General features: G+C 40.5%; 1 protein-coding gene across 2 annotated transcripts in view; it reads left to right on the forward strand.

The window, feature by feature from the left end:
• eps15 (epidermal growth factor receptor pathway substrate 15) overlaps positions 1-948 on the forward strand; it is a 155,681-nt gene extending 154,733 nt beyond the window's left edge. For both annotated transcript variants that reach the window (XM_073063013.1, XM_073063012.1), the window contains exon 25: positions 149-948. In XM_073063013.1, the coding sequence (XP_072919114.1) occupies positions 149-295 (147 nt within the window). In that variant the 3' untranslated portion in view covers positions 296-948. The remainder of the gene's footprint in view (positions 1-148) is intronic.
• Positions 949-14,217: the final 13,269 nt, after the last annotated feature.

The following is a 14,217-nucleotide window of genomic DNA, read 5'->3' on the forward strand; positions in this document are numbered from 1 at the left end:
ATTCAGATTCCCTAAAGGCAACCAAAGAATGTTATTAACATATTGATATTGTTCCTGCTGTAAGTACAAACTATATTGACAATTTTTTTTCTGTTTTCTGTAAGAACAGTTTGTAGTTTCCTGTTCAGCTCTGTTCTTAATGTTTCAGTATCCCAGTGAAGAAGACCAGATAGAATGGGCCAAAAGGGAAAGTGAGCGAGCAGAGGAAGAGCGACTAGCTAGATTAAACCAACAAGAACAAGAGGACTTGGAACTGGCTATAGCACTTAGTAAATCTGAAATATCTGAAGCATGACGTGCTCCCTCACTATTATTGGTCTTCTTAACTCACCTAACCAATACTGTTCTTACTAATGTTTTCCATAAAAGCTACCTAAAATAAATTTGAAAATACTGAAGACTGACTTCTTGACATGAAATTGTTTGTTAATGAGAGATCAGTGTGATGAAACCTATTAATTCAGAACTATTAAATATTCTTTATCCTGTATATTAAACAAAAGCAAAATACAAACTAAGTACTGAAGCAAATCTGTTAAGTGCAGTCAATTCAATTCTAATAATACTATTTTGCTTTATTGGGTAATGGAGCCTCTCATCTCAGCAGCTTCTTGTTTAAATAATATTGTTCAATAGAATATGTCATTGAACAGCTGTATATATTACACCTACTTAGTTACAAAGTAGAGTTAAATAATCATAAACTTTGAGTGTAGCACATTAACTGTTTCTGTAACCACCAGTTGCGGGCAATATGTAACTGTATATAGCATATGTTTCAGGTTACCTGCTGAAACTGCTGCTGTAAGTTAAACATGCACTGCTGAACTTTTTACTGGCTTTATTTTTTTAAACTTATCCATTTATAAATTTTAAGTGACATTCCTTTTATGTTCATGCTGACTGGATGAATAAATAAAAAAAATAAATTGTAAGCTTATATAAAGTTATTCTGTTGAATCCATTGCAATACGGTATCTTGAATTCATTCAACTGGTCTGCCTCAATGGTGCAGGTTCTCAAACACGGTTAGTCAAGAAATCCACAAATTGGTTTCCCTTTTTTGTCCATCTGACAGAAGTCTTTGTTTGAAATAACTTTTGTTCATACACTTTTCAGCCCTATTCCTTGTACTTTGTGGCCTATACTACATCTCCCCATATTACATATTCCCTTGTGCTAACTTGCAATATTTTTTGCATTGAAGGTGTTCAACTATTTCATTTTGCAGGGTCGATTTTTTTAAATAGCATATTATGCCACCTTTTTTGCACTCTCACTTTTCTATGATCTCAATGTGTTTCTTCTTCCATATTTGTGCAGCTTATTTTCATTTTTATCATTATTCTGAACATGAAGGCATTTTCTCATGTCATAGTCTTGTTTGCTACCTGTTCACTTTTTTGTTGAACTTGCAAATATAATTTCCCATGTAATAGAAATACATCCGAAGGAGTTTGTATTTTCTAGTCTCAAATTAATTTCATGAGGACAACCACTGAAATCATGCTTATCCCATTCTTTATTAAGAACTTTTTATCAATAGTTATTGTTCTTCCTTTAACAGACAACTAACTCCCTATTTTTATAAATGCTGTCTATTTGACCTTTCACTTTCTTCAGTGAAAGATCGTCTATTTTAACACCAACAGCCGTTGTCCTGGGTTTTGATATCTAATGCTACTTCCAAGTTTATTGATTAACAGTTTTGACATTATAACCCTATTGTACCTGCTATCTTTGTAAATATCCCATTGCAAATTTTTATACCCTCTACCTCAATTAAACAGCTATTCAGTATTTTAGCCTATTTTTCTCTGATTGCATCTTTTCATTTCAAACATTTTCTTTTATTTGCTTTGACATCCTTTTTTTTAAATACTACTTTCTTGGTTTTGGGCTTCTAATTGTTCCCCTTAATTTGGTTCCCTATTTTATAAATTCATCTGTATTTTATTAGTATTTTGCCATTGTGATCATATTTTTGTTTTTTCACTCTGTTTATTTTATATGTTTGCGTGTTTCTGGTGGTTAATGCTGCATACTGGAGAGCACCTTGCAACTTTATCTTAGAACTTTATAGCCATCAAATCAACAAAAGCACCAAAAATTTAAAAATAACATCCACAGATGCTGGAAATATGGAAAACAAAACAGAAAAAGCTTGAAACACTCAAAACGTTCGGTATCCCATATGGTCCCACCAAAGACATTGTGTTTGATGTGGTCATCCCTCCCCATCATATCTGCCACTGCAAACTAACTTGTTTTCCCAGCTCATTTCTTTTTGTTTTGTTTTTCATCCGTAGAAGCTGCCAGACCTCCTGAGCATTTCCAACGTTTTCTGATTTTGCAGAAGAAATTAAAGTAGGAGTAGGTCACTCATCCCCTCAGCTTTGTTCAGCCATTCAGTAAGATTATGGGTGATCTTTTACCTTTATGCAACTTAACTGTTTACTCCCTCTGCTTCCATCATACCTCAAAGAAAAATACTCTTCATCAGTATTACATTCAGTAACTTACTGGGATTACCAAGATTCCCTTTGCTATGGAGGGAAAATTTTCTTTTCCATCTCTGAATAGTTGACTCCCTTATTTTGACATTATCTCCCCTAGTTTTCAAACATCCAAGCAGTAGGAAACAACAACACAGCATCCACCTTGCCACCTTAAAAAGAAATGTGTATTTTCAATATGATCACCCCTTGTTTTCTAAACGTTAGCCAAAATTGTTTAATCTCTTCTCATAGGAAATGTCTTCCCCCTCCCTGTCTCTATTTTCAATTTCAGGAAGCAGTCTCACAATCTGTATTTGGTTTCTGTGTTGTATGGAAGACCACATTGTGAATACCAACTGGAGTATGCTAGTCTGCACTAGGTCTAAGTGAATCGCTGCTGAAGGGATTATTTAGGTCTGTGGATGGTGGGGTGGGAAGGACAAAAAAGACTGATGGAACATTGGCATTCTGGCTCCATCTGTCTGTGGCCTGCATTCTTCTAACAAGATCCAAAATAATCTTGATGAACAGCACCTCATCCTTCCTCTGGGCATTTTACAGCCTTCAAAATTCAATTTTGTCTTGAATTATTTTGGGTAAATCAATCTCCACAGAGCAATGAATTATAAATGGTTAAATACAAGTCTTAATGAATATATTAATGTAAATGTATAAATGATCAACATTTTTAGTTGTAACGAAACGGTTTCCTTTGGTGGCGTAATGAAAACAGGCATTGCCTCAAATTAAATGGCCTTTTAGATGTGCAACACGGTCTGGTGTGTGGCCAGGAGCTGGGAGTCAGAGAAAGGCTGAGGTTAAGAGCTGTGATTATAGTGCAGCTGGGCCATGTGTGTTCTACACTTGAGAATTCTCGTACCACATGGTAGCCATTCAGTTTTGCTCTGGTAAAGTTGCCCTCGGCTATTAGCTGTCTGTGGAAAAAACAATGGATAATGTTTAAAGTTGTAATATACTGAAGCAGCAAATGTTGCACAAGGAAAGGAAGGTCAGAATGGATCTGAAGTGAGAATTGAAATGGAGCATCACCAGAATCTCAGTTATCCTTGCAGACTGAGCAGAATTGTTTATCAATTTCTAATTTTCATATGATCTTATGCAAAGGAGACAAGTGCAGTCAGTACAGTAATGCAGTTAATGGTAGTTACTGGAGTTTACTTCCATCTTAAGAATGTAAGAAACAGGAGCATGAATAGTCTGGTGAAGCCCTTGAACCTGCTCCTCCATTCAATAAGCTCATGGCTGATGCAGACTTGGCCTCAACACCACTTGCACAGTCTTTGATGGTTCAAATTTCCATTACTTTCTACCTCAATGACTCTGCTTCCACAGCTCTAAAGGGTAGCAAATTCCTAGATGCCAAGACCCTCTGAAAGAAGAAATACCTCATCTCCATCTAATTCTGAGTTACTTTTGTATCCTCTATTAAGGGAAACGTATCAGCTTTCATCCTGTTGATTTCCCCCTGAATCTTATATAGAACAGACCTGATAAGTTGAATGGCCTGAATTTGTTACTATATTTTATGGCCTTGCATCTTGTGTTTTACATAAGGCCATACCTCATGACCTGGTGCACTCTTCTTGTGGGAAGCTGGAAAAGAGATTGGAGAGTAACTGATTTGCACCATTGTTTGAAATGGGTAGTAAAAAACAAGTGAGGAAACTACAGGACAGTGTGCCCAACATTAGTGGTGAGTAAGTTGCTGGAGGGAAATCCTAGGGGCAAGATGTGATTCAAGACAGTCAGCACAGCTTTGTTCAAAGTAAAACTTGTCAGAGTACATTTATGTCACCACATACAGCCCTGAGATTCTTTTTCTGCGGGCATACTTAGCAAATCTACAGAACAGCAACTGTAAACAGGATCAATGGTCAACAAACTCTGCAAATGCAAATATAAATAAATAGCAATAAATAATGAAAGCATGAAATAACAAGGTAAAGAGTCCTTAAAGCGACACCAGAAGTAGAATGAGTGTAGTTACCTTCTTTTGTTCAAGAGCCTGATGGTTGAGGGTTCTTAACTGTTCTTGAATCTGGTAGTGCAAGTCCTTGTACTTTCTATCTGATGTCAACAGTGAGAAGAGAGTACCTTGTGCATGAGAAACCCAAAATACTGGAGGAACTCAGCAGGTCAGGCAGAATCTATGGAAGAGGATAAACAAATCAATGTTTGAACTGAGACTCTTCTTCAGGATTGGAGAGGAAGGGGGAAGATGCCAGAATAAAAAGTTTGGTGGAAGGTGGGTAAGGAGGCTAGTTAGAAGGTGACGGGAGAAGCCTGGTGGGGAAGAACGGTTAAAGGGCTGGAGAGGAAGGAATCTGATAGGAGAGGAGAGTGGGAAGGAGGAAGGAGCCCAGGGGAGGGGCAGGCAGGTGAGGAGAGGTAGAAGACTAGAGTGGGGAACAGAGGACGAGGGGATGGGGAGGTCTATGTAGAACCACATTCAAACTTACCCAGATAATGCCCCCAACTCTTTCTCCATTTGACTGATGACTGCTTGGTGCTGCTTCATGCACCCATGCTGAGCTCGTCAACTTAATCAACTTTGCATCCAACTTCCACCCTGCCTTCAAATTCACATCTCTGACACCTCTCTCCCTTTCTCAATCTCTCTGGAGACAAATTGTCAACAGTTATCCTGACTATATCTCATCCCATCCTGTTTCAATTAAAAATGCTATTCCTTTCTTTTCAGATCCTTTGTCTCGGCCGCATCTGTTCTCAGGATTCAGCCTTCCGATTCAGGACATCAGAGGTGTCCTCCTCCGAAGAACAGGGTTTTCCTTCCTCTACCATAGATGCTGCCCTCACCCGTATCTCCTCCATTTCCCAAATATCTTCCCACCGCCTTATCAGTGACAAGTTCCTCTTGTCTTTACCTACCACCCCATGAGCCTCTACATGCAACACATCATTCTCTGCAACTTCCACCATCTCCTACCACCAAACATATTATTTTTCCTCCTCTCTCTGCTTTCTGTAGGGATTGCTCCCTCCATCCTTCCCTTGTCCATTTGTCCCTCTCCACTAATTTCCCTCCCAGCACTTACCCGTGCAAGTGACCAAAGTGCTACACTTCCCCATTCAACTCCTCCCTCATTTCCCCAGGGCCCCAAGGAGTCCGAGGTGAGGCTGTTGGGGTTGTCTGTTGTGTTTGGTGCTCCTGATGCACCAGCCTCTACATTGGTGACCGCTTCATCAAGCACCTCCATTCCATCCGCTAAAAACAGAACTTCCCAGTGGCCAAACCTTTGAATTCTGATTCCCATTCCTGTTCCAGTATGTCGGTCAATGTCCTCCTCTTGTGCCATGATGAGTCCACTCTGAGGGTGCAGGAGCAACACCTTCCAGCCCGGTTGTACGAAAATCAATTTCTCTTAATGGTAAAAAGCAATACACTCCCCCTCCACTCTTCTATTCCCCTCTCTAGCTTCTTAACTCTTTTCACCTGCCTGTCACCTCTCCCTGGGTCTCCTCCTCTTTCCTTTTGTCCTATGGTCTACTCTCCTCTCCTATCAGATTCTTTTCTCACCTTTCCATTCCACCAGGCTTCACCTGATACCTTCTAACTCCCTTTCCTCCCCTCACCTCCTACCTTTTTATTCTGGTGTCTACCCCCTTCCTTTTCAAGTCCTGAAGAAGGGTCTTGGCCCCAAGTGTTGACTGTTATGCTGTTTAAGAAAGGCTCTAAAAATAAATCAGGAAATTATAGGCCAGTGAGCCATACATCAGTAGTAGGAAAGTTATTGAAAGGTATTCTAAGGGACATGATATATATGAGTACTTGGATAGACAGGGACTGATTAGGAATAATCAACATGACTTTGTGCCTAACCATTCTTAAGAGGTTTTTTTTGAGGAAGTTACCAGAAAAGTTGTTGACAGAAAGACAGTGTTGTCTTCGTGGACTTCAGCAAGACATTCAAGAAGATACTGCATGGGAGGCTGGTCAATAAGGATGAAGGATCAGTCGCTCAGCATTCAAGATGAGATAGTAAAATGGATTAGACATTGGCTTTGTGGGAGAAGCCAGAGAATGGTGGTAGATAGCTGCCTCTCTGACTGGAGGCCTATGACTAGTGGAGTGCCACAGGGATCGGTGCTGAGTCAGTTGTTGTTTGTCATTTTTATCAATGATCTCTATGATAATGTGGTTAACTGGATCAACAAATTTGCAGATGACCTCAAGATTGGGGGTGTAGAGGACAGCGAGGCAGACTATCGGGGTTGCAGCAGGATCTGGACCAGCTGGGAAAATGGGCTGAAAAATGCCAGTTTGAATTTAATGCAGACAAATGTAAGGTGTTGCACTTCAGCTGGACGAACTAGGGTAGGTCTTACACAGTGAACGGTAGGGCACTGAGGTGTGTGGTGGAACAAAGGGATCTGGGAGTACAGGTCCACAATTCACTGAAACATGCAGGACAGGTGGGTAGGGTCAAAGAGAAAGCTTTTGGTACATTTGGCTTTCATAAATTGAAGGATTGAGTACAGGGAATAGGATGTTATGTTGAAGTTATATAAGACATTGGTGAAGTCTAATTTGGAGTATTGAATGTAGTTTTGGTCACTTACCTACAGGAAAGATGTAAATAAGGTTGAAAGAGTACAGAGAAAATTTACAAGGATGTTGCTGGGTCTGGAGGACCAAAGATATAAGAAAAGATTGAATAGGTTAGGACTTTATTCCTTGGAGCATAGAAGATTGAGGGGAGATTTGATAGTGGTATACAAACTTATGAGGGGCATAGATAGGGTAAATGCACTCAGGCTTTTTCCGCTGAGGTTGGGTGGGACAACAACTGGAGGTCATGGATTTAGGGTGAAATGTGAAACGTTCAAGGGGACCATGTGGGGGAAGCCTCTTCACACAGAGGGCCGTGAGAGTGTAGAACAAGCTGCCTGTGCATGTGTGGCATGCAAGCTCAATGTGAATGTTTGAGAGAGATTTGGATAGGTTGGTGGGGGTATTGAGGGGCTAAGGTCTGGCTGCAGGACAATAGGAGTGGGCAGTTTAAATGGTCTGGATGGGCTGAAGGGCCTGTTACTGTGCTGCATTTTGCTATGACAGTTATACCATGTTTATTCATTTCCACAGATGCTGCCTGGCTGTTGAGTTCCTCTAGCATTTTGTGTGTGTTACTTTGGATTTCTAGTATCTGCGGGATTTCTTGTGTTTATTGTTTGGGTGGGTAGATCACTTGGGATTCAGGGAGAGATAGCTAACTGGATTCATAATTGGCTCAGTGATAGAAAGCAGAGGGTGATGGTTGAAGGCTGTGTATTGAACTGGAGGCACATGTCTAATCGTGTTCCACGGGGTGCTGGGACCTTAGTTGTTTGTAATTTATACAAACAATTTGGATGTGACTGTACAAGACATCATTGGTAAGATTTTGGATGATACTAAAATAATTAAGTGTTATGGATTATGAAAAATTACATAAAATTGATAAGCTAGGGATGTGGGCTAAGGACTAGCAAATGGCTTTCAATCCAGGTAAATGTGAAGTATTGCATTCTGGGCTTAAACCAGGGTAGGACATACACCGGACGGTAGAGTCACGGGGATTGTTATGGAATTGAAGCACCCAAGAGTGCAGTTCACTGAAAGTGGTGTCACTGGTGGATAGAGTGGTGAATAATCCTCATCTGTCAGGGCACTGAGTATAGGAGTTAGGAAAAACACAAAATGCTGGCAGAACTCAGCAGGCCAGACAGCATCTATGGGAGGAGGTAGTGACAACGTTTCAGGCTGAAACCCTTCATCAGGAGGTTTCGAAACGTTGTCATTACCTCCTCCCATAGATGCTGTCTGGCCTGCTGAGTTCTGCCAGCATTTTGTGTTTTTACTTATTTCCAGCATCTGCAGATTCACTCGTGTTGCCATAGGAGTTAAGAAGCAGTGTTGCAGTTGTTTAAGATGATGGTGAGGCCGCATTTGGAATACTGTAGTTTAGTTATTGGAAATGACCCTAGACTATTGCCCTCTCCTTCCTACTACTGAGGCAATTATGAATCCAGTAACTGATTTGCCTCGGGATCTCATGTGATTCCAGACTCGTCTGCTATGAGGGACCTGGTCAAGGCTTTGCTAAAGCCCATAGAGACAACATCTACTGCCCCACTTTCATCTACCCTTTTGGTTACCTCCTTAAAGAACTTTGTCAGATACAATTTCCTCTGCACAAAGCTGAGCTGTCCGTCCAAAATTCAATAGTCCCTCAGAATCCCAACCAGCAATGTCAGACGCACTGTCTCGTATTACCGGGCCTGGTTTTGCCATCCTTTATTACACTGAAAAGAATACAGAAAAAATAGATTTATCAGAATGTTGCTTAGACTGGGAGCCTGAGAGGTTGTGTGGACTAGGACTTACTTCCCTGGAACGTAGAATATTGAGGATTGAACTGATGGAGGTATACAAGGTCATAAGGGGCATAGACAGGGTGAAATCACAGTCTTTTTCCATAGAAAGGCATAGGTTTAGGATCAATGACAAAAGATTTAAAAGGGAAATCAGAGGTGAGTTCTCCACACACAAAGTGCTGCTTATTTGGAACGAGCAGTCCGAAATAATAGTTGAGGTGAAGCTCTTCTATCCATGCACTTATCTTAATGGGATATAACATTAGCAACATTAAAAGCTATTGAGATAAGTACATGGATAGGAGAGTTTTAGAGGGCTATGGGCCAAATGTAGGCAGATGGGACCGGCTCACTAAGCAATACAGTTGGCATGGACAAATTGAGCCCAAAGGGCCTGTTTTTATGCTGTATGTCTCCATTCCTCTATCTGCTCAATCTTTCTTTATAAATTAGCCAGTTCTGATATAAACTAGGAAGGTTGTTTATCTGAAATTATTGAATTTGTTGTAAGATGCTGAAGGCTATATTGTGCCAAGTTAGAAAATAAGATTCTTTGCTACAGCTTTCATTGGACATCTTTGGAAAGAGTCCTAAAGCAGATGATCAAAAATGGAATGAGAATTAATGAATAGACAAATCAAGAATATCCTTGGAGACTGAATAAAGCTATCCTGCATCTCGGGCTGGGCATTGCATTCAGTACATTATTTTTGATGAGATACAGAATAAGACAATGGCAAATCACTTACGTAGAAAAATTTGCCAAGAACAATCATGGTCAAAGATTTCAATCGTCCATGCCATATGACATGGCACTTAATGATGATGGCAGCTTTGTTCAAAATCCCAAGCAAGAGTCACAAGGTTCATTTATTGCAGTCATTTAGGAATTTGCTTTTGTCACTAGTGCAGTTATCATAAGACAGGCTCTAGTTCTCATCTTTAGAATAGATTTCTATTTATCTGGTTCAGAGCATAAAGTGAATAAGTGGGAAACTATAGTAAGAGTAAATAACTACATTAATAGCTCATTTTTAATGTTTTTCAATTCTTTATTCCAATGTCAATGTTTCTGAATTTCTGTGACACTTTAGAAACTATTGTTACCTTCGCAGCTCTGAGGGGCGAGACTTTGTTGGTTGTCACAATTTTCAAGGCAATTTGTCGACAGGATATCTTTGATACGCTGCAGAAAGGCCTGTTGCCTTTCCTACCACATCACTGGGGGCAAGCAAAATCTGACTCCAACTTGCATCACCTCAACTTCTGCGTTCTCCAAACTGTCCAACAATGTTCAGGTTAATTATTATGCAAAGATTATGCTATTTGAAATTAAGAACCATATACTGTTTACTTTCTGGATATTAAATAGAAGTTGGTCAAGTTTGAGGTTATTTTCTTTCAGTGTATCCATATATTCCAACAAATGAAACAACATTCCTCCAGATCAAGGTGCACAACACAGTACCTGCAGAACACATAAAGCAGCAATACCACAGATAATAAGCTGCATTTATGACTCAAGTTTAAAAAGTAAACAGTATAATGGTACTGGTGCTTCATACGTGGTGAGAACTGGGTGGTGGCAGGGAGTTTGGTAGCCTCTTGCCCGAGGGGGAGGCAGGGAAGGGGAAAGAGGCTGGTTTCAATCCTAACAGTGCTTGTCCTAATGCTACAGTATCAACTACCTAATGTTAGGTGGGGGGGGGGGGGGGGGTGTGGTCAAAGATTGTTGGACGGATAAGAGGGATCATTGACAATGCTAAGAGCCTTGCATATGCAGTGCTCTTGGCAAATATCTCAGATTGTTTTTGTGGATGTGGGACTCTTTGTGAACTCCAGAAACTATGTATTTACTAGGTTTTTTTGTATGTTAGATGAGGGCAGCATTTGTTTTCCATTTGTATTTGAATTCTGTGTATTGAAGATACCAGCACAGTCCTATCATGTGAGGCAAAGCCACCTTTTGAATATCTGCACACTGGAATAGTGTGTGATCTGGAGATGGCGGCACCTCTTTATGGTTAGTTTCTTTGTTCAGCCAATACTTTGTAGTAATGTATTACAACAAAACACAGTAGAAAAAGGATCTAATGCTCTTCTGGCATATATGATGAATAAACTCTTCTTGGGCTTCCATCTGGATACAGGTATTGATTATAACCGATGTTACAATGACAATCTTTGCCACCTTCACTAAGGCATGTCTAGTTGGGTGGTATTTATTCACCTATAGTCCATCCCTCCTGTTTGGTTAGTACTCATGGGGGGGTGGGGGGGAGAGGGGAACCTGATTGGATGAGGACTAACCAGTCAGAATGGAGAGACTCTGGGGATATAAATACCACCAAACCCAGGCATCATCCTTGATGAAGATAGAGTTTGTCATTGAAACATTGGTTATAATCAATACCTGCTCCCAGCTGGAAGCCCAACAAGAGTTTATTCTGAATACAGTAATGATTTGTTTTGTTTTGGCATTGCTCTCGATTGTGGCAAAGTCAGAATGCGCTTGCTTGCGTAATACATTTGATGTAATCAGATACATTTGATCAAGTCAGCTCTTTCCTCCCAGACAAACCATTCATCAATCTTGAAGCCTGTTTTAAAGGAATTATTTTGCTGTTACATATTTATTTTCCTGAAATTGCTTATTTTGTTTTAACACAATTTTAAGTGAATAAAATGCGAACTGCAATCAAAGCACTGTGTATAGCATCAAAAAACTATTTTAGTCCATTTAAAGACAATGTAAATAAAACGATCTGTACAAGCGAGGAGTTAACTTCTGTTGCAATTTGTAAAATGTCACTGCAATATACAATATTAGCTGTCAGCTTTGCTTCTGGTGGTAAAGGTGAAGAATCTGTGCAGTAAGTGGATTGAATAATAATGAGCAACACACACAAGATGCTGGAGAAGTTCAGTAGGCCAGGCAGCCTCTATGGAAAAGTGTACTGTTCGCGTTTCGGGCCGAGACCCTTCGGCAGGACTCAGGAGACGTCGACTGTACTTCTTTTCCATAGATGCTGCCTGGCCTGCTGAGTTTCTCCAGCATCTTGCGTGTGTTTCACTTGGATTTCCGGCATCTGCTGACTTTCTCTTGTAAGTAATGACGATTTCGGGCTGGGCCATCATCTAGTTAACGCCACAATGCTTTAAAAAAAATTATTTCACATATAAAACCAGATAGTGGCAGCGCACTAACCTGCAGCGTTAATCTTGTAGCTATTGCTCCACATCGCACCACACCCTCTGTCATGGACCAGTAAATTTTCATTCCTTGCTGTGTCAAGATTGAAAAATAACCAAGTGTGCGACTCCTAGCATGAGTTAATCGAAAAGGAACAGGGGCCAAAAGTTGAATCCACTTTAGTTAGTGACAGATATATATGATGCAAACAACAAAACGTAACGAATTACTCGCACGAGTGACAATTCGCTAATTGATTAAGGGCATCCCGAAAGTCACGTGCTAACCAGGATAAGGTGACTGAGGCAATCAGGGTCAGTCGGATTTCCTGAAAGCCTGTTTCATTGTAGACCGACGTTTCATAAATTACATAGTTATATGTGGATGAATATGTTCGCCATCCCTTTCTACTTGACAAGTTTTTAAAAAATTAACTCTGGGCTAGTTAACAAGCTCTTGTTACCAATTTGCGGAGTGTATACGTGGGCTCAAGTAAAGAGTTTGAGGAACAAAATATTTCGAGAACAGAGGAACTAAATGTGCCAGAAATCACGCAGCTTCTCCTATTAACAAGAGGGATTATCTTTAACTCCGAAAAATACCGCCATTCTCTCACTTACGTCTATATGGTCGCCAGGCCGATTGACAAATGAATTGCCCAATCAAAATTCATCAACTATAAATAGCCTTTCTACCTTGTGCAATAACCTTCTTAAACTAACAAAACCAGTTAGCCTACAAGCTGGAATTAAATCAGTCCTGCCATGATAGGCGTCGAAATAATAACAAGTATCTACAAGGCAACGGGTAAGGGTGGAGATACCTGCAGTTTCGTGCCTTATGACGAAATAGCCTCAGTTGTAACCTGTCTTCCAGGAGTATTAGTTATTGGAGGAAAGAAAGAGAGGTTAAAATGGCCAAAAGCATTTTAGCTAATATGATCTTATGACATTTGCGGGAAAATAAAATGTTGCAACCATTGGTACCTTTCATGATATCCCAAATTACTTTTCAGCCAATGGAGTGTGGTTACTGATGTAGTGTGGAAAAAGTGGTGGTCAATTTTTGAACAGCAAGCACCCATAAAGGGCAGGATGAAGATGGTCAGATAGTCTAAATCATTTGAAGAATAAACATTTTCCACGATGCCATGTTAGCTCCTTCTGAAATAATATCTTGAGATTTTTTTTACATCCATCAAGAATCACGCAAATTAAATGACAGGGTCCAGCTTCCCCTCCATAAACTCTATCGATACTTCTCGCTGCCTCAGTAAAGCAGCCGGTGTAATCAAACCCAACAACCCCGGACGTTCTCTCTTTTCCGCTATTCCATCGGGCAGAAGATACAAAAGCCTGAAAGCCTGTAAAACTAGGTTCAAGGACTGCTTCTATCCCACCGTTATAAGGCTATTAGATAAAATGGACTTTTGCCCTCCCAGTCTGCCTCTTTGCGACTTTGCACCTTGTTTACCTGCACGGCACGTCGTCTTGATTATTACACAGTGCATTGGGATCGAACAAGGACCCACAGTAATAGTGGTGGATAAAGTACAAACTGTCTGCAAGACAATCTTTTCACTTGTGACGCCCATTCCGAGAGATTTCACCGGGGGTTAATATCTCCTCCAATACTAAGGCGCTGATCTGCATTTTTCTGTCTAGTCTCCGGCGTGGGATTAATGTCATTACTATTGTGTCCTGTAGACGTTCTCTTCAAGTATAGTGGGTAAATATTCTCAGGGTGCAACAGTTGAAATAAATACCAGCGCATTTCACAATGAACACGACTGGATCTTCGTTTGCTTTCCAGCTTTTTGAGAAACATTTCTATTCCTGTCTGAAAGTTGATCATTTTCATAAAAGAATTACCGTGTGTGTGTGTGTTTAATGAAACCAATGTCCCATCAATCCAAAACAAACTACTGTACTACAATCACTCAGTAGACGGAAGAGACTGCGGATGCCGGAATGTGAAGGAAGAAGCAATCTGTTCAGCGGAGAGAGCAACATCTGTGGGAGGAAAGGAGATGTCCACGTTTCCAGTTGAACATCGGAATGCCTGCATGATTAGTTTCCCACCCTGACGCTGAGGTGGCGCGGCCCAGAGTTCCCCAGTGGAGAGCGGCTC

The sequence above is a fragment of the Hemitrygon akajei genome, chromosome 12, assembly GCF_048418815.1.
Source record: "Hemitrygon akajei chromosome 12, sHemAka1.3, whole genome shotgun sequence".
In the NCBI taxonomy this organism is placed as follows: domain Eukaryota; kingdom Metazoa; phylum Chordata; class Chondrichthyes; order Myliobatiformes; family Dasyatidae; genus Hemitrygon; species Hemitrygon akajei.